Consider the following 20,579-nt stretch of genomic DNA (forward strand, 5'->3'; position numbering starts at 1 on the left):
CGGGGAGGAAGGAGGGAATGGCGCCTGAAGACCGCAAGGGTGTACTCCTGCTTCGGGAGATGGAGGGGGGGGTGGGGGGAGCGCAAGAGAGAGAGGGCGCGAGAGCGGGCGAGAGAGAGAGAGCGCGCGAGAGCGAGAGCGCGCGAGAGCGAGAGCGCGCGAGAGCGAGAGCGCGCGAGAGAGAGAGCGCGCGAGAGAGCGCGCGAGAGAGAGAGAGAGAGAGAGAGCGAGAGCGAGAGGGATGGAGAGAAATTTTGAGCTTCAGGCCCGGCCGGTCTGTAATGGCCGCCACTCACCTCACTAACGGCAGTTTGAAGGATTAGGCCCCGCCCACAAATGGCATGAAACGCCCCCCCCCCCCCCGTGACGCAGCGCGTGGATTGGTCAACCATCACGTCACTCAACGCTAATGAGCAGTAGGATTGGTCAACCGCTAATGAGCGGATTTTTTTCCCCTTTTTTGTCTACTGTCCGAACAATTTTTGTTTGACCAAAAAGTAAATACGCCTATTGACACTTCTCTAATCATAAGCTTTCTTTTGATATAACATGTGTAGGTACGCTCTATAACTTTTGAGAGAGACAGAGACAGCCTAAGATACAGTATGTAGAAAATGCAATACGCCTCACCTAAACTTTTGTTAGTTCAAAGCCAATTACAAGTGTGATTTGACATTATACATTTAAATGAATTTAGCTTGGCGGTAACAAATTGAATGTATTTTCTCGTTATATTTACTGTTCATAGAAAATCTAGCCTTTAGTGACCTGGACAGCATTTTCGCAAACTCATTTGGCAAAGACTTGAAAAGTATGCTGAATGAAGTTGTACAGCTTTTATGATGATTTATCAAACACTTAAAAAAAAAAGTCAATGTATAACTCAAAAATTTTGAAACTCCAATATATTAAGCAATTATGGATTGAAAGTTTTACTGAGACAATGCCACATCATTAGAATACAAGTGTGTACAGTCATTGAAACCAATTCCTTTGTGAAACTTTATATAGTGACTGCTTAGAACATATTTGAACTAGATCCGATAATCAGAGTCGAAAAAGGTGGTTGTTAGTATCATTTTTGGTTGTTTTTTTTTGGTTGTTTTTTTTTAAGAAAGTTCTAATGAGGTCTTTTCTCGAAGAGTATTTTACATGGTTTTTATATTATAGGAGACACGAACACATCACGAAGGTTTGGAATGCACTAGTAAAGGTTTAGTGAACCAGATTTAGGTGACACTTCACTGTAGCCTTGCTGTAGCAGCACGAACAAGTCTATTGCGTGAATCACACTGGGCTCGTACTACAATAGAGGATAATCACTAAAACGCAGTTGGCTATTGCACTGGAGGTTCAATTCCAGGAGACAGGAAGTACAATCATGTTAACCTTTAGTGGATGGTCCGCTTTGAAATGTAATCATTATCCAAGAACGTTGAATTGCTGGAGATTAGTGTACAATTACAAAGTCTGACCACTAAAATGTATGTGTTTTTTAAAATCTTAAAAAAGTGAGCATAAGTAAATTCTAGGTTTTGCGCACTTCTAGCAAGTGCATGGTACAGTTTTACCGTACTGAATCTGTCACAGTCTAAAGGAGAATATTTAAATTAAAAGCAAATACCTTGAATTTATATAGCACCTTTCACATCCTCAGAATGCCCCAAAGTACTTTGCAATCAATGTTACTTTTGGAAGTGCAGTCACACATTTTGTCAGCAAATATGGCAGTCAATTTGCACACAGTAAGATCCCACAAAACAGCATATGGCACAAGTGACTGATTAAAATGAAAATGATCATTTTAAAACGGATGAACTACTAAAGGGAAAATACAACGTTTTTGAGGTCACAAGTGACAAATATTTTATGTCATGAGTGGGTTTCAGCCAAATTCAAAAGTGGCAAACTTGAGGTTTATATCATCCTATGCCAATGACATACATTCAATTACCTTCATTCCATTCTTTTCTATGTTTTGTACAGATGACATTTTACTCATTCCTTTCGATAGGCTTTCCATGGTGAGGTCATTCTCCGGCAGAAAATACTGGTAAATATCATAAGTCAGCCTCCACCTGGTGTGAGCATCAGTCTTAACATCACAAGCAGGAGGCAGCATTTGTCTATAAAATGCAAGCAAAAAAATATATACTTCTCTGAACATTAAGTTAGCAGTTTGTTTAACCCGACTACATGCTTTCAGTACAATATGTGGTAGGAAAAATTGCTTTAGGCTTAAAAAAGACAACACTTCTTAGAAGCATCATATTTTTCTACTTTTCCCCCCTCCCCTTTTGGAAGTTGCAAGCCAGAAAACACTAGGGCCTAGAAATTCAGTAAGGCCCCACCAGCTTTGCGCCCAGGTACCGCCGAAAGAGGGCTTCTGCGCCAAAAGAGGCTGCGCTGATATTCAGCGCAGCGGGAATGGCAGCGGTAGCCGGTAGCGCTGCGCCGGCACCGATGATGTCATCGGTGTGTGCAGTGCCCCGGTTCCGCCCCGATACCGGCCCGACCCCCATATTTAGTGGCGGCCGCAAACAACGTTCAGAGACCGGGTCCGTAATGTAGCCTTAGTGGGGCGCTTTAAGGTGGAGGTGTGGCCGGCCGCTTTTTCGGCGGCCGCCTGCCCGCACCTCCTTCCCCGGCCTCCTCCACCACCTCCCCCCCCCCCCCCCCGCTGCATTGCCGGCTGGTTTCCGGGAGCCAGGCACTTCTCCGTTGTGCCGGGCTCTTTTGCCGGCACTCGCGATCGGGGCTCCGGCTGTTGCAGGCACCTCCCCCTTGAGAGGGAGGAAGGCCTGCAGTACCGCAGCCTGTCGCTCCGCTGCGGGTGGCGCTGCGGCAACTAGCGCGCCGATATTCAGTTGCAGCGCCCCAAGCGGGGGCGGCCACACCCTGGAACAGCGCCCGTCCTCGACTTGGGGCGCTGAAACTGAATATCGGATGGGCGCGAGTGGCTCTGCGCCCAGCGGTAAATTTTGGGCGCAAGCGAGCTGGCAGGGATATAGCTAATTTCTAGCCCAAGAACTCCATTCCGCTTATTGCAAACTGATATAACTGCCGGCTTTACCACACAGCATTTCCACTAATGACCAACCAATAAGTGCATCAAACCCGCAACTTGCACCACCTAGAAGGACAAGGGCAGCAGGCGCATGGGAACACCATCAGCTCCAAGTCACACACCATCCTGACTTGGAGATGTATCGCTGTTCCTTCATAGTCACTGGGTCAAAATCCTGGAACTCCCTAACAGCACTGTGGGAGTACCTTCACCACACGGACTGCAGCGGTTCAAGAAGGCAGCTCACCACCACCTTCTCAAGGGCAACTAGGGATGAGCAATAAATGCTGGCCTTGCCAGCGACACCCAGATCCCAAGAATGAATTTTTTAAATCAATGTAACTAGTCAACACAGCTCTAGAAACTCCACAGTGTGACAAAACCGCTTTCTGAAAAGCCTAAAACACTGGAATATTTTAAATCATGCAAGTCAAAAAGCATATTTAAAGAAGCACATTTATACAGTGCTAAAGCACAATACCACCCTTGCACGAGTCAGTGGCTAGTAGTGAATGGCAACAATTTTTCTCATTCCCGTTTGCAAAACAAAAAAAATATCCAGTCACCTTAACAACAACAAATGGGTACTGGACGAAACTACACTGACCAAAAGTCACAGAAAAATAGTATCACTTTCAGTAGACACTTCAAAGCCATGTCAATGCTAGTTACTGACTGTCCATGTTGTTGGCTTACCTCACTGTACCCAAGTTAGCTGGTGCAAACAAAACAGCAGTTTCATAAATATTGTACATCAGGTGCAGGTTCGGGTCATTTTCTAAGACAAACTCTGTGTTGCAGGCACCAGGTACAGGATCTGAAAGGGGGGAGTGGGGAACAAAGAATCAGTATTATTATTCTATAAAGAGACTATCTGTTGAACATTTCTTTTTATAAAGTCACCTTCCTCAAACGCTAGGGGTGAAATTGAACTGTGGCAGGGGTGCAAAACAGGCAATAGCACATCGCCCACCATTATACACCCCATCTGATTTTCCTTTCCATTGGCTTCAGTTGAGGGTGTGCAACAGGCTGCCGAACTGCTATTGCCTGTTTTGCGCTCCGAAGTTGACTTTCACTCCAACGTCCTTTTACTTTCAAAGAACAGCAAGTTTATGAGTAAACCAATGTCCTATTTTGCAAGGCTCTCCACAAGCATTTCCATTTGAATTTGCAAAGGCGTTTCAATTACCGTCAGACTTCAATGACAGCGGATTCGCAAGTAACTCACATTCACAGGTTAGGTAAGGCCTCAGAGCGTCGGTGGGAAACTCGAGCCGCAGAGCGGGGCTATAAAAGGCCCCCAGAGACCAGGTAAGGCCTACCAGTCTCCGAACTCGGAACTCAGAGGGAAGGAGAGAGGTAAAAAGTAATCCAAGTGTGATGTCACCAGAAAGCGGGTAAGTGATTGGTTGGTAAGTATTTCTCTCTTTAAGCTTAAACTCTGTGGTTTATAGTTCCTAAGGTGCGATATTCATCATCTAGAATCGGGGCAGCGGGTATTTAAAAATAATATTAATACATTTAATTAATTACATAGAATGGGAGATCAGGTGATGTGTTGCTGCTGCAATATGTGGGAGCTGGTGGACACCATTGATGCTCACGGTGATCACATTTGCAGTAAGTGTTGGCTGCTCGAGGAATTCCGGCTCCGTGTTGAAGAGCTAGAGTCTGAGCTTCAAACACAGACACATCAGGGAGGGGGAGAGATACCTGGACTCTGTGTATCAGGAGGTAGTCACACCAATTAGATTAATTAATTCAGATGTAGTCCGTGGCCAGGGTCAGGATGGTGTGACTAGAAGTGAGGCAGGTACGGGGGTCCAGGAGGTAGTGTTGGAGGAGCCGCAGCCCTTGCTCTTGTCCAACAGGTTTGAGGCTCTTACTCCGTGAGGATGGGAACAGGGACTGCGGGGAGGATGAGCAACCTGGCCACAGCACCGTGGAGGGGGGGGCCATTCAAGTGGGGGGGGAGTTAAAAGAAATGTTGTAGTGGTAGGGGATAGTATCATTAGGGGGATAGATAGAGTTCTTTGCAGCCGAGAGCGAGAGTCCCGAAGGCTGTGTTGCCTGCCCGGTGCCCGGTGCCAGGGTTAAGGACATCTCCTCTGGGCTGGAGAGAAACTTGGAGTGGGAGGGGGAGGATCCAGTTGTCGTGGTCCATGTTGGTACCGACATAGATAGGAAGGAGGTTCTGCTGAGGGAGTTTGAGCAGCTAGGGGCCAAATTAAAAAGCAGAACCACAAGGGTAATAATCTCTGGATTACTACCTGAGCCACGTGCAAATTTGGCTAGGGTAAATAAAATGAGAGTTAAATGCGTGGCTCAAAGACTGGTGTGGGAGAAATGGGTTTTGCTTCCTGGGACACTGGCATCAGTACTGGGACAGGAGAGAGCTGTTCCGTTGGGACGGACTTCACTTGGCCAGTGCTGGGACTACAATCCTGGCGAAACGAATAACTAGGGCTGTAGAGAGGGCTTTAAACTAATTAGTGGGGGGGCGGTTTTAAGAGAGCGAAAAATAAAAATGACAGCGGAGAAGGCAATAGAGCAAGGTAGCAGTGGGGGAAATAAAAACCAGAGCGTGTCAGGAAGGGACAGAATGTATAATGATAAAGGTAAAGTAGTAAAAGGGGTAAAAGCAGGAATAAATTGTCAGAAAACATATTTGAAAGTTCTTTATCTGAATGCACGCAGCATTCGTAACAAAATTGACGAGTTGACGGTGCAAATAACTACACATGGGTATGATCTGGTAGCCATTACGGAAACATGGCTGCAAGATAATCATGACTGGGAACTAAACATACAAGGGTATTTGACAATTAGGAAGGACAGACAGGAAGGAAAGGGAGGTGGGGTTGCTATGTTAATCAAGGATGGAATCACTGCAATAGTCAGAAATGATATTGGGTCAAAGGATCAGGATAGTGAAACAGTTTGGGTGGAGATAAGGAATAATAAGGGAAAAAGTCACTAGTGGGCGTAGTCTATAGGCCTCCTAACAGTTGCAACTCTGTTGGTCGGAGTATAAATCAGGAAATAGTTGGGGCTTGTAATAAGGGAACAGCTATAATCATGGGGGATTTTAACTTTCATATTGACTGGACTAATCAAATTGGGCATGGCAGCATTGAGGAAGAGTTCATAGAGTGTATTAGGGACGGGTTCCTTGAGCAGTATGTAACTGAACCAACCAGGGGGCAGGCAATCTTAGATCTGGTCCTGTGTAATGAGGACAGGATTAATAAAAAATGTCCTAGTAAAGGATCCCCTTGGAATGAGTGACCATAATATGGTTGAATTCCAAATTCAGTTTGAGGGCGAGAGAGTTGGATCTCAAACCAGCATACTAAGCTTAAATAAAGGAGACTATGAAGGTATGAGAGTAGAATTAACTAAAGTGGACTGGGGAAAACAGATTAAAATGTAAGACGGTACAAGAGCAGTGGTCTATATTCAAGGGGATATTTCACATCTTTCAAGATAAATATATTCCACTGAGGAAAAAATGGGAGTAAAAGAAAAGACAGCCATCCGTGGCTTAGTAAAGTAATAAAGGATAGTATTCGACTGAAAACAAGGGCATATAAAGTAGCCAAATTTAGTGGGAGGATAGAAGATTGTGAAGCATTTAAAAGCCAGCAAACAATAACTAAAAAGATTAATTAAGGGAAGATAGATTATGAAAGTAAACTAGCAAAAAATATAAAAACAGATAGCAAGAGTTTCTACAGCTATATAAAAAGAAAAAGGGTGGCTAAAGTGAACGTTGGTCCCTTAGAGGATGGGACCGGGAAACTAGTGGGGGAAACGTGGAGATGGCAAAGACGCAGAACAAATATTTTGTATCAGTCTTTACAGTAGAGGACACTAAAAATATCCCAACACTGGACAAACAGGGTGCAATGGGGGGGGGGGGGGGGGGGGGGGGGGGGGGGGGGGGGGGGGGGGGGAGGGGGGAGGAGCTAAACATGATTAAAATCACTAAGGAGATGGTACTCAGTAAAATAATGGGACTTAAGGTGGATAAATCCCCCGGACCTGATGGCCTACATCCTAGGGTCTTGAGAGAAGTGGCGGTAGGGATTGTGGATGCATTGGTGATCATTTTCCAGAACTCCCTGGACTCAGGAAAGGTCCCGGCAGATTGAAAAACTGCTAATGTAACACCCTTATTTAAGAAGGGAAGTAGACAAAAAGCTGGAAACTATAGACCAGTTAGCCTAACATCTGTGGTTGGCAAAATGTTGGAGTCCATTATTAAGGAAACAGTAACAGAGCATTTGGATAAACATAATTTAATAGGACAGAGTCAGCATGGTTTTACGAAAGGGAAGTCATGTTTGACAAATTTGCTCGAATTCTTTGAGGATGTAACATACAGGGTGGATAAAGGGGAACCAGTGGATGTGGTGTATTTGGACTTCCAAAAGGCATTTGACAAGGTTCCACACAAAAGATTACTGATCAAGATAAAAAATCACGGGATTGGGGGTAATATACTGGCATGGGTGGAAGATTGGCAATCTAACAGAAAACAAAGAGTTGGGATAAATGGTTCGTTCTCAGGCTGGCAATCAGTAACTAGTGGTGTTCCGCAGGGGTCAGTGCTGGGACCCCAACTCTTTACAATCTATATTAACGATTTGGAGGAAGGGACCGAGTGCAACATATCCAAGTTTGCCGACGATACAAAGATGGGGGGGAAAGCAGTGAGTGAGGAGGACATAAAAAACCTGCAAAAGGACATAGACAGGCTAAGTGAGTGGGCAGAGATTTGGCAGATGCAATATAATGTTGGAAAGTGTGAGGTTATGCACTTTGGCAGAAAAAAATCAAAGAGCAAGTTATTATCTAATGGAGAGAAACTGCAAAGTGCTACAGTACAAAGGGATCTGGGGGTCCTGGTGCATGAAACACAAAAAGTTAGTATGCAGGTGATCAGGAAGGCCAATGGAATCTTGGCTTTTATTGCAAGGGGGATGGAGTATAAAAACAGGGAAGTCTTGCTGCAGTTATACAGGGTATTGATGAGGCCACACCTGGAATACTGCGTGCAGTTTTGGTTTCCATATTTAAGAAAAGATATACTTGCTCTTGAGGCGGTTCAGAGAAGGTTCACTCGGTTGATTCCAGAGATGAGAGAGTTGACGTATGAGGAAAGGTTGAGTAGGTTGGGACTCTACTCATTGGAGTTCAGAAGAATGAGAGGCGATCTTATCAAAACATATAAGATTGTGAGGGGGCTTGATCGGGTGGATGCGGTGAGGATGTTTCCACTGATGGGCGAGACTAGAACTAGGGGGCATAATCTAAGAATAAGGGGCTGCCCTTTCAAAACTGAGATGAGGAGAAACTTCTTCACTCAGAGGGTAGTAAATCTATGGAATTTGCTACCCCAGAGAGCTGTGGAAGCTGCAACATTAAATAAATTTAAAATGGAGATAGACATTTTCCTAGCAGATAAGGGAATTAGGGGTTACGGGGAGAGGGCAGGGCAGTGGACGTGAGTCTAGATTCAGATCAGCCATGATCTTATTGAATGGCGGAGCAGGCCCGAGGGGCTGTATGGCCTACTCCTGCTCCTATTTCTTATGTTATGTTCACAACAAAAAAAAACTTACATTTATATTGCACCTTGAATGTAGCAAAACATCCCAATGCACTAAGGAAATTAGAGGAGGTTACTAAAGGTACAAAGAGGTAGGTTTAAGGAAGCTTTTGAAGGTGGGTTGAATGTTGCTTGGCTGAAATTTTAATGGTGTGAGCAAGATAACTGAAGGCTCGGCTACGAACAGTGGAGTGGAAAGTGTGCGGTACACTGAGCGAACTAAAGGTACAATGTAGTGCTGGAGAAGGATGGAGAGGTAGGGTAGAGCGAGACCATGAAGGGATTTGAAGAGAAAATTTACAAGATTCCTATATTGTATAGTGAGCTACGTCACCCAGGAAGAAACTGTTGTACCACTGCAGAGTTATTATTAGATTTAGTGAATATTAGATCCTCACACAGAACTAATTATAGAACCTGGATTAATACAATAATTTATTAATATACCCTGCAAGGGGCCATCCATTAGTTATCACGCAATGACATCACATGTGGGGGAAGGGAAAGAGAAGAGAGCAATCAAAAATTGGGTAGGAGGCAAATAAAAAACATGGGGGGGGGGGGGGGGGTGCGAAATTGGGTGTCTTTGCACCTCCGGTTAGTGATAATGGGGTGCAAATGGCTTTGCGACCGACACGGCGCTGATGTCGACTCCCGCCATATTCGGCGGGACTTTTGCGCCAGTGCTACTACATTGTGCCCCGATCTCCTTTGCCCGAAGATCGTGATGTCATCGCTGTGCACATCGCCCCGGACCCGAAATTGACTTCCGCCCCCTGCAGCTGCGCCAGTCGAAAACACCGAAAGCTGCAGGCGCCGTGCATCGGTCGGCCGGCCGCTTCTGGGTGGCGATGATTAAAGGAGAGATGGCCGAGGCAAGTAAAATAAAACTTGCCTTTCTTGTTCCGCTTTTTTTCGCGGGTGCCTGCCAGCGATCGATCAGCCCGGCTTCTCTGCTCGAGTGCCAGGCTGATCGCGCGGGATCGCGGCTACCTTGGTGGTCCAGGTAGGTAATTTTTCTATTGCAGAGCCTGCAGCGATGGCCCTTCCCTTTAAAGGGAGGGAAGGAGCCTTTGAGCACGGCAGCGCTGCACGGCCCAGTGTGCAGCGCTGCTGAAGTCTCCGCCCTGCCTGCTGCCCATTTGCCCTCCAAGAAGGAAGTGGAGCGCTTGATTTAGCGCTCTACTTCCTTCTTGGAGCATAAAACCGAATGTTTTCAAAGTTTAGAAACATTAATAATTTTCCAAACTTTTAAAATTTAGCGCCCCAAACAGGGCTATAATTAATTTCTCCCCCATGAATTCGTCCAAGAGAGTCATACATTGGGCGGGCCAAAAATTGTGCTCAGCAGCAAACAAGGGTCACTGGTCATTCGTTGCACCTGCACTTGCCGATAGACTTTCCAGGGCTTTTGCACTGGATGTTGCAACTATCTAAAAAGCGCAGCGCCCTCTACAGAGCATCTGGGACCTGTGTGAACAGGGAAAGCAACTATGTATCTCCTTAACCAATCAGATTGAAGAATCGTTAACAAGCAGCACAGTGCCTCAGCCAGGAAGCGTCAGTTAGAATAGTGAATTCAACGTCAAATCAGGCACAGAAAGCAAAATAGAGAGGGAGAAAGATTGTATAAAGAGAGATGAAAGAGGAAGAAAGTTAAATAAAATGTAAACATTTTTTTACATCTCCAAGTATAATTAAAATCTGAAGGAATGAGACTCCAGACCAGTAAAAGTAAATTTTCAGTGCCAGAGGTGCTGTTTGGCAGTAATTAAAACTTATCACACCGTTTAAAGGGTACTTACACTGGAATGGACAAGCCCTAACTTTTCCTGGTGAGTTTAGTCCCTATCTATTAGGTGAGCACAGCAACTTCACGCCTTTCAATGTACTGAATGGCGAGTCAGATGGCAAGATACCATTATCGCGCAGCTTTTGGAGGAGCAGGGCATCTCTGACAGCAACTTCCACATTTAACCGCGCATGTGCAGTCGCCGGAAGTTGCTGTCTGACTTCCACATAAATAACTGTGAGGGCTGATAGTCTCATCATTATATCTACCGCAAAATCTGGCCCAATATCTTCCAGTGCTCTTACACAACAGACAGTGCTAAAACTGGCAATTATGAACTGCACAGGATTTTTTACAGCCTATTCCAGACCACTGCTCCAAATTTACCCCAACTCACCAAGATGAGGGGTTAAAAATCGACTTACTGTCCCATTCATGCTGAAAACTCACCGACCGCCTTTTGAACTCCAGAGCTGATGAAGGTGGCAAACGCACCCACTGGTTACAGACGGGTGCCTCATTAATAAATAGAAATTGGGGTCCTACAACGTTAAGGACGCCAACACCATTTTAATTGGGCAGGCCAGAAGCTCCACCCAGTAGCAAACCTGCCAAGTACAACATAATGGCATTGGCTTCACAAACTGGCTGACCTGAGTGGAAGCTAGATTTAAAGGGGCACTCACCTGTAGGTACCCAGGTCATTAGGATCTGTGCGCTACTGCAAGTAGTAGGCAGTTCTGAGCTTCCAGATTTGCTTCTTGTGACTTTTTCCCCTAACTTACCCTGATTAAGCACTCACTGCTCATCACGGGTGACATTTCGGCTTCCTTCCTATGGATAGTTAAGAAGTTGGAGGAAGAGGAGCAGAAGCAACCTCAACAACAGCAACTTGCATTTATATAGCACCTTTAATATAGTAAATCACTCCAAGGCGCTTCACAGGAGCATTAACAAAAGACATTGAGCCACAAAGAGATATTAGGACAGGTGACCAAAAGCTTGTTCAAAGAGGTCGGTTTTAAGGGACATGTTAAAAAGGAGAGGCAGAGGTGTTTAGGGAGGGAATTCTAGAGCTTAAGGTCTAGGCAACTGAAGGCATGGCCATCAATGGTAGGGTGATGGAAACCAGGGATGCACAAGGGGCCAGAATTGGAGAAGCTCAGAGATCTGGGAGGGTTGTACAGGAAACTTTTTTTTAATCCAGCACGGACGGGACCGACGTGGTGCCAGTTCATCAAAAATTCCAGATAACCGAACGCTATAGTAAAAGGTAGGGAGAGCTGACAGCTCCGTATAAAGCAACAAACCCTGTTGCTTAGCAACAAGTGTAGAACAATGGCCACAAGTTCCAAGCGTCTCTGTAGCTTAGCAACACCCTTACACAGCAACAGACGGAGGAAGGCAAATACAATATGAAGTAAAACCTACTCCTGAATTTTGCTGGTTAACCGAGATTTCCGGTTATTTAGGTGCCGGTAAATCGAAAGTTTCCTGTAGATCTGAAGGAGGCTAAAGATAGTGAGGGGCGCGGCTATGTAGAGATTTGAACACATGGATAAAAATTTCAAATTTGTGGCATCGCCAGACCAGGAGCCAGTGTAGGTCAGTGAGCACAGGGGGTGAACATGACTTGGTGCGAGTTGGGATATGGGCAGCAGAGTTTTGGATGAGCTAATGTTTACGGAGGGTGGAGGGTGAAAGGTGGAAAGGTCAGCCAGGTGTGTATGGGAATAGTTGAGTCTGGAGATAACTAAAGCATGGTTTCAGCAGCAGATGAGCTGAGGCAGGGACAGAGACAGGGGATATTACAGAGCTGGAATTAGGCGGCCTTGGGGACGGAAACTCATCTTGGGATCAAATAGGACGCTGACCTTGCGAACAAGGTTCTGGTTCAGTCTCAACAGCCAAGACAAGCAGCAGCAGAAGATAGGTGGCGTGGATGGAGACCTGCTCGTCAAAGGCCTTACACAGCCCACAGGGTCTATAGGCCAAGAGTCACTATCCTGGATATATCTGAAGAACAGTACATGAGGAAGCTGCACTTCTCCAGACAGGCTGTTGCTGATTTATACAGCCTGTTACACGAGGGCCTGAAGGGGAGGCAATCACGGGGAGGGCCTCAAACAGACCAACAGCTGGCCAAAGATAATTTGTGGGTCCAGGAGGAGGACTTCTGCTTCTCCTGGGCCCACAAAAATAAACACTCAAATTTCCTGGGCCTTTGATTAAGCAGCCACAACAGTTCCTGATGGCCGGTTAGGCCACTCAATGTCTAACAGAAGGTGGAGCGTGCATCGCATGTACTTTGCTCATTCGTACCTGAATTATGCAATCAGCATCCTACAACCGGTGTAGGGCTCAGATTTGCACATTTAAGCAGCTGTACAGGCCTTTTACAGGTATGGCCAGACCTTGGTGTCAATGGGGTGGGCCAAGGTGCCCCAACCCTCACCCTTCCAATTTTCAACTGCTGCCCACCCATTTTTCAGGCTCAAAACAGGAGGCCAGGAGTTGAATTTCTCCCCCTATATTTTACATTCACTGGTTTGTCCAGTTTTGAATTTGAGAGTTTGCAGATTCGGAAAAGGCTGCTCTTAGCACTGTTCCAAATTGGTGGATAAATTCTAAACTAAACACCAAGATCTGTTAGCATGAGCAACTTGAGATATATACAAATTGATGAAAATGTGGGTTAAACTTTATATGTAGTCAAAAAGCTCCATAGTGTGCACATATGACACACATGAAGACCAAAAGCTTGGACAGTCTTACACTACAGTTTTCTATAATGAAGGCAAGAAAGCTATAACAGCTTATATACCTAGAGCAGTGTAGGGTAGAGCCAACAGAACTGCTGACACCATCTCCTCTCCAGCTTGGATATAGAATGTCGCCTTGACAGCAGCTGGCTTCAACATCAGCACTACACCAGCACTTGAGCTTGTATACGACGAGTCTGCAGGAAAGAACTGAGACACACAGGGAAATAAGTCAACTTCCTGAAAATGTATCACTGACATGCTGAGATTGCAAGTCTGCCTAAAATGTCAAAAGGTTACAGCGGAACAGGATTTGCACGCTGGGTAACCAGAGAGCTGATGAAGGGTTATCGACCTGAAACATTGGCCCAGAAATTCGGGTCTCCACGGGTGAGTACGCATGGGGTACTCACCCGTAAGCCTAATGGAAGTGCCGGTTTCCTGCATGCACGGCAAACCGGCACTTCCATTCCCCTGAAAGAAGGGGTTCAGAGGTCGAACGTGTGCACAGGAGAGGCTGCGCATGCGCATCGAACTTACATTTTTTTTTTATTTGCAGATTTTCCCGGGAGGGTAAGTCTCCAGAAGTTAGATGTGTAAAAAGTAGTCGCAAGGCCTGCTTTTTACAAGGTAAGTGGTGAATTAATTAAAATTTAAACATTTTTTCCACAGGTTTAATATTTTTAAATACTTTAAAGCAAGGTAAGTTTATTTTTAGCCCCGTTAGAAAATAAAATTATTTTTCAAAAATTTAAATTGTTTAAAATAGTTATTTCATGTAATTTATAGTTTATTTTTAAAATGTGATTTTTTTATTTTTTTTTATTTGATGATTTAGTGATATTTTGGTTTTATAAGTTTAAGGTTTTGGTTTTATAAGATTATAAGTTTTTTTTAATAAGTTTGACAGCCCTTCCTGTCAAACTTATGAATGAATCATTCCCTGCTCCGATTGGCTCCCCATGGCCCACGCGATCCCAGGTGACGCATTGAACTAACTGCGCCCCTGGGATACGCAAGCACTGCGCGCCAGCAGTTGGAGGAGGCCCAGGATCGGAATTCCACAGGGGCCCACAGCACAATGGCCGGCGCGCAAGGTAAGTGCAGGTCGGGGACTTACACCCGCGAGAATCCCGCGACCCGAATTTCTCTCTCCACAGATGCTGCCTGACCTGCTGAGCATTTCCAGCATTTTCTGTTTTTATTTCAGATTGCCAGCATCCGCAGAATTTTGCTTTGAACCACCACCATTCATTGCTAAAATTAAAATATTCTTAAAACGCAGATGTTCAGTGTAACTCAAACTGTCCCCAGCCATCAAATCTGGCTATCAGTCAAAGCAACCAAAAAAATCTGAGGGTACAAATGATGATACACTAGTTGGCAGATTTGGTTTGAATTCCACAACAGAGAACTCTTCTGCTTCATGTAGACCTGAACCCAATCTGGTCAAACTGGCTTGCATTCCAACTGGCTCAAATTCCCACTCAATCTTAGTTTCTTTGTAAAGCCAGCAAAGTGCCTCCTCATCTTCAATTCACAAATTTAAGGACCATGGCTCCTTGTATTCTAAGTATTGTTTCATTTTTTAAATTATTACTTTGATTCAATCGGGGCACAACATTTCAGGCAATGGGCTTTCCAAACTGCATTACAAGATACCTCTGATCGTTTTAACAGTGTTTTGCTTCACCAGATGGTCACCTGGTATTGATAAGTCACAATTCCACCGAGTCCAGTTGGAATAAAATAAAAAAGTAGAATTATAGCTGTACTTGAGTGTTTTTTTTTAAACCAATGGTCAAATGAGTATTGAAGGAGAGAAGAAAATCAAGATCCCCATCGAAATTGATTTCCAAAAAACAATTGCGGGCAGCAATATTTTCAACTGCTGGGTGTCTGCCACATACTTTGTGAATGTTATGCTGTAGAATAAGAATAGTATTACATAAACTTTGATTTCATCAAAATTCTTAAAGGTGAAACCAAAAATCTATAAACAGCAGATAATTCACATCCTTCATGCCATCTCTACTTGATTATTTACACACATTAGAGATCAAAAAGGCAAGTACAGATGAGGGAGGCCATGTTAGCCTTTCATAGATGCACTTACTTACCTTAGAGAGTGAGACCGTCACATTCTGCTTCTGAGAGTATACTTGGGTAACCACAGCGGCAGTCTGGTGACTGATGTTTGTAACCACAACTCGTTTATATTCATTAGGTTCCAAAAGGACAGAAACAGGCTCCAAAAGAGGAATTTTAATGTGATCTACAGTGAGAGAATTAGAAGCAAAATCACATCAATGCTATTACTTTAATTACAACATTTTCTCAAGACATACTTCAGCGATAAGCAAGATTAACTTTCTTTATACAACACATGCAGAGTCACTCGAGTTGGATTATGCCTCTACTGCTTTAACACATTGCCAGCAAAAAGTACAAGCTTCCCTGTTTAAGTACATAAAGTGTAAGTGCTAAAGGTAATTTCTACTGTACAACAGCTGAATACAGCAAATGTGCGTTCCATTACTGCTCGCTTTCAACTGCATCTTAATGGATCCTCTTAGTACTATCATGCACTCTTTCCTTTAAAAAAAACTTAGCACAAACAGCAGTAAAATTCAGTGAACATGTTCAAGCTGCAATTTATTAACTTTTTTCAGAAGATAATCTTCCAACCAGAGGCGGTTTCCATTTCTCTTCCTGTCATGAAGGTTAACTCAGTGGAAAAATGCACCAGAACAAGAAAGAACTTGTCATGAAAACTAATAAGGAAATATATCTATATCTCAAAATAAATACATAGATGGTGGGGTGGGAGGAAGAAATAACCAGTAGCTTACAGACAACGCCATTTTCATCCAACTTGGTTTTAAATCTAGCAGTATCAAACAAAGATTGTTCTGGTCTTTTGAGAGCAGTGATTATGATTGATACTACTGCAGATGGTGTGGCAAGTGACTAGTCTCAGAAAATTACGTTCAAGATGCTGAAGCAGGGTATATTTGAGCTTTATAGGAAAAGCAGAGAATTATAAAAAAGCTAGCAATAAGAGGGAGATATTAACATAGTAACATAGAGATAGGAACAGGAGTAGGCCATTCGGCCCTTCGAGCCTGCTCCGCCATTCAATGAGATCATGGCTGATCCTCGTCTGAGATCATAGCTGATCTTACCAGTTCAGTACCCCGTCCCCGCCTTTTCTCCGTAACCCTTAATCCCCTTAGCCTTCAGAAATATATCCAATTCTCTCTTGAAAATATTTATTGAATTAGCCTTCACAGCCCTCTGTGGCAGGGAATTCCACAGGCTCACCACTCTGAGTGAAGAAATTCTTCCTCATCTCTGTTTTAAATGATTTGCCCGCTATTTTTAGACTGTGGCCCCTGGTTCTGTGCTCCCTGGCCATTGGAAACATTCTCTCTGAATTCAGCCTGTCCAGGCCTGCCATAATTTTATATGTTTCGATGAGATCCCCTCTCAATCTTCTAAACTCCAGTGAGTACAAGCCCAAACTATTTAATCTCTCTTCGTAGGTCATTCCCGCCATTCCAGGTATCAGCCTGGTGAATCGCCGTTGCACTCTTTCCATGGCAAGAACATCCTTCCGCGGCAAGAACATCCTTCCGCAGATGGGGCGACCAAAACTGTACACAATACTCCAGATGCGGTCTCACCAGCACCTTGTACAGCTGTAGTAAGGTATCCCTATTCCTATACTCGAACCCCCTTGATATGAAGGCCAACATACCATTTGCCTTCTTAATCGCCTGTTGCACCTGCATGCTCTCCTTCAGTGACTGGTGCACAAGAACACCCAGGTCCCTCTGCACTTCCCCATCTCCCAATCTATTGCCATTTAGATAATAATCTACCCTCCTGTTTTTACCCCCAAAGTGGATAACCTCGCATTTATCCACATTATAGTGCATCTGCCACGTATCCGCCCATTCCCCCAACCTGTCCAAATCGCACTGTAGCCTCCTGACATCCTCATCAGAGCCCACCCCTCCTCCTAGTTTAGTGTCGTCAGCGAATTTGGAAATATTGCATCCAATTCCCTGATCCAGATCATTTATATATATTGTGAACAGCTGGGGTCCCAGGACAGATCCTTGCGGCACCCCGCTGGTCACTGCCTGCCACTCTGAAAACGAGCCGTTTATTCCAACTCTCTGTTTTCTATCCGCCAGCCAGTTCTCTATCCACGTTAATACTTTGCCCCCAATCCCATGAGCCTTAATTTTGCATGACAATCTTTTGTGTGGAACCTTATCGAAGGCTTTCTGGAAGTCAAGGTACACCACATCCATATTGTGTGTAGGATTGTTACTATTCTTCTTAGGCAGTCCCTCGGAACCGAGGATGACTTGCTTCCACACTAAAAATGAGTTCTCAGGTGACTGATGAGTCCAAAGCGGGACCTACAGTCTCTGTAGGGGCAGACGGTGGGTGGGGTGCTTAGGTTGACGTGCACTCCTTCCGCTGTTTGCGCTTGGCTTCCGGCGAAGAGACTCGAGGTGTTCGGCGCCTTCGCGGATGCTTCTCCTCCACTTTGTGCGGTCTTGGGCCAGGGATTCCTAGGTGTCGGTGGGGATGTTGCACTTTTTCAAGGAGGCTTGGAGGGTGTCCTTGAAGCGTTTCCTCTGCCCACCTGGGGCTCTCTTGCCGTGTCGGAGCTCCGAGTAGAGCGCTTGCTTTGGGAGTCTCGTATCGGGCATGCGGATGATATGCCCGTCCATCAGAGCTGATTGAACGTGGTCAAAGCTTCAATGTTGGGGACGTTGGCCTGAGCGAGAACACAGATGTTGGATTTGCAGGATCTTGCAGAGGCAGCGCTGGTGGTACCTCTCCAGTGCTTTGAGGTGCCTGCTGTACATGGTCCATGTCTCTGAAGCATACAGGAGGGCGGGTATCACTACTGCTCTGTAGACCATGCTGTGTAGGATTGTTATTACAGGATCACTGATAACTATACATGCCAGGGATAATAGCGTGTTTTAACACGCACAACTAAACAGATTAAAAATATATCATGCATATTACAAACGACAGGAAACTTCTTGAAAGACTTTCTACAAATCAGGTTTATTACCACCTTAGTGATGAGCTGATGGTTAAAGCTTGGGTCACCAAGATATCCCCAGGAAGTAAATGAATATTGCACAAAACAAATCAAACCGACAGCAGCTGAGAAGAAACAAGGTGGAATCCCAAGGTCTAAACATTAAACATCTAATTTAGAAAAATCAGCTGCTCCTAATCTGCAAGAAAAACTTATGGTAATTGCTCAACGGCAAGTCTGAACAAGAACAAAACAGGGCAGACATAAAAATGTACTGCAAGAGAAGCTTGTTGACCATGTACATCTATTTTTGTGTGAGTTTTTTAGTATTTCTATTGAAGCATATACAAGAAAGATCAGACTCGTACATCACTTCAACATGTGAGCCAAGTTAACTTGACCCGAGAGTAAAGCTTTCACTAAGTTTCTAGGAGTGGAGGCAAAAGATGGGTTAACTAGCTGAAGCTGTTTCCGCGATACCGATGGGCTTATTGGCAGCACATGCACCGAGTCAAAAAGGCCATGGATTCAAGCAACACTCCTGAAATTTGCGCACATAATCTAGACCAACACTTCAGTACAGTACTGAGGGAGTGCTGCACTGTCTGAGGTGCCGTCTTTCAGATGAGACTTTAAACAGAGGCCTCTTCTGTCCTCTCAGGTGGATGCACGAGATCCATCCCATGGCACGATGTGAAGGGGGGGGCAGTGAAGTTTTCCCAGTATCTGAGCCAACATTTATCCCTCAATCACCATCACTAAAACTAATTGGGGTTAAGTTTTTGCTTTGGGCAGAATTGGGAAAATGGGAGCAAAGTACGCTGGTTAGGTTACAGTTCAAGTTCCCGCTAAAGTTAATTTGCATAATCACAAATGAAGAAGAACGACGCAAGAAATCGGAGCTGGAGTCGGCCATTTGGCCCTTCGAGCCTGCTCCACCGGTCAACGAGATCATGGCTGATCTTCTGCCTCAACTCCATCTTCCCGCACTATCCCCATATCCCTCGATTCCCTTCATTCCCCCAAATTTATCGACCTCTGTCTTGAATATATTCAACGACTGATCATCCACCGCTCTCTGGGGTAGAGAATTCCAAAGATTCACAACCCTTTGAGTGAAGAAATTTCTCCTCATCTCAGTCCTAAATGGCCGACCCCTTATTCTGAGACTGTGACCCCGAGTTCTAGATTCCCCAACCTGGGGAAACATTTTTCCAGCATGAACCATCAAGCCCCTTAAGAATTTTATATGTTTCAATTAGATCACCTCTCATTCTTCTAAACGTCAGGGAATATAGGCCTAGTCTACTCAATCTCTCCTCATAGGGCAATCGCTCATCCCAGGAACCAGTCTAGTGAACATTCATTGCACTCCCTCTAAAGCAAGTATGTCTTTCTTTAGGTAAGGAGACCAGAACTGTACACAGTACTCTAGGTGTGGCCTCACCAATGCCCTGTATAATTGTAGTAAGACTTCTTTACTCTTATACTCTAATCCCTTTGTAACAAAAGCTAACATACCATTTGCTTTCTTAATTACTTGCTATACCTGCATGTTAACTTTGTGATTCATGTACAAGGACACCCAGGTCCCTGAATGCAAACATTTCCCAGTCTCTCACCATTCAAAAAAAATTCTGCTTTTTTGTTGTTCCTACCACAGTGGATAACTTCAGACTTCCCCACATTGTATTCCATTTGCCATGTTCTTGCCCACTCAGTCAACCTGTCTATATCACTCTACAGCCACTTTGTGTCCTCCTCATAGATTACTTTCCCACCTAACTTTGTATCATCAGCAAACTTGGATGTTACACTCAGTCCCTTCATCTATGTCATTAATATAGATTGTAAATAGCTGAGGCCCAAGCACTGATCCTTGCAGTACCCCACTAGTTACTGCCTGCCAACCCAAAAAATGACCCGTTTATTTCTAGTCTCTGTTTTCTGTCCATTAACCAATCCTCAATCCACACTATTACCCACAATCCCAAGTCCTAATTTTGTGTAATAACCTCTTGTGTGGCACCTTCTCAAATGCTTTTTGAAAATCCAAATACACCACATCCACTGGTTCTCCCTTATCCATCCTACTAGTTACATCTTCAAAAGACTAACAGATGTCAATAAACCAACACAAATACAGCACAGAACGTAATCATTTATTTTTTCTTTGTATTATAAAATGTTCCTAGATATATTTAAGAGTGGTAACCTCGTGCAGTTTTAATACAGCTGAAAATGGGTTTATCACAAAAAGTGAGCAT

General features: G+C 44.5%; 1 protein-coding gene across 1 annotated transcript in view; it reads right to left on the reverse strand.

Annotated features, from left to right (window-relative positions):
* The window catches only part of LOC147107095 (transmembrane 7 superfamily member 3-like), a 71,551-nt gene that overhangs the window by 47,400 nt on the left and 3,572 nt on the right, over positions 1 to 20,579 (reverse strand). Inside the window, exons 2-5 of the mRNA XM_086008142.1 lie at positions 15,359 to 15,513; positions 13,301 to 13,448; positions 3,764 to 3,884; positions 1,955 to 2,126 (exon numbers count right to left, since the gene is read on the reverse strand). Of these exons, the coding sequence (XP_085864268.1) occupies positions 1,955 to 2,126; positions 3,764 to 3,884; positions 13,301 to 13,448; positions 15,359 to 15,513 (596 nt within the window). The remainder of the gene's footprint in view (positions 1 to 1,954; positions 2,127 to 3,763; positions 3,885 to 13,300; positions 13,449 to 15,358; positions 15,514 to 20,579) is intronic.

This window comes from Somniosus microcephalus, chromosome 15 (genome assembly GCF_052327205.1).
Source record: "Somniosus microcephalus isolate GS21.2 chromosome 15, FLI_Smic_1.0, whole genome shotgun sequence".
NCBI classification, from domain to species: Eukaryota; Metazoa; Chordata; class Chondrichthyes; order Squaliformes; family Somniosidae; genus Somniosus; species Somniosus microcephalus.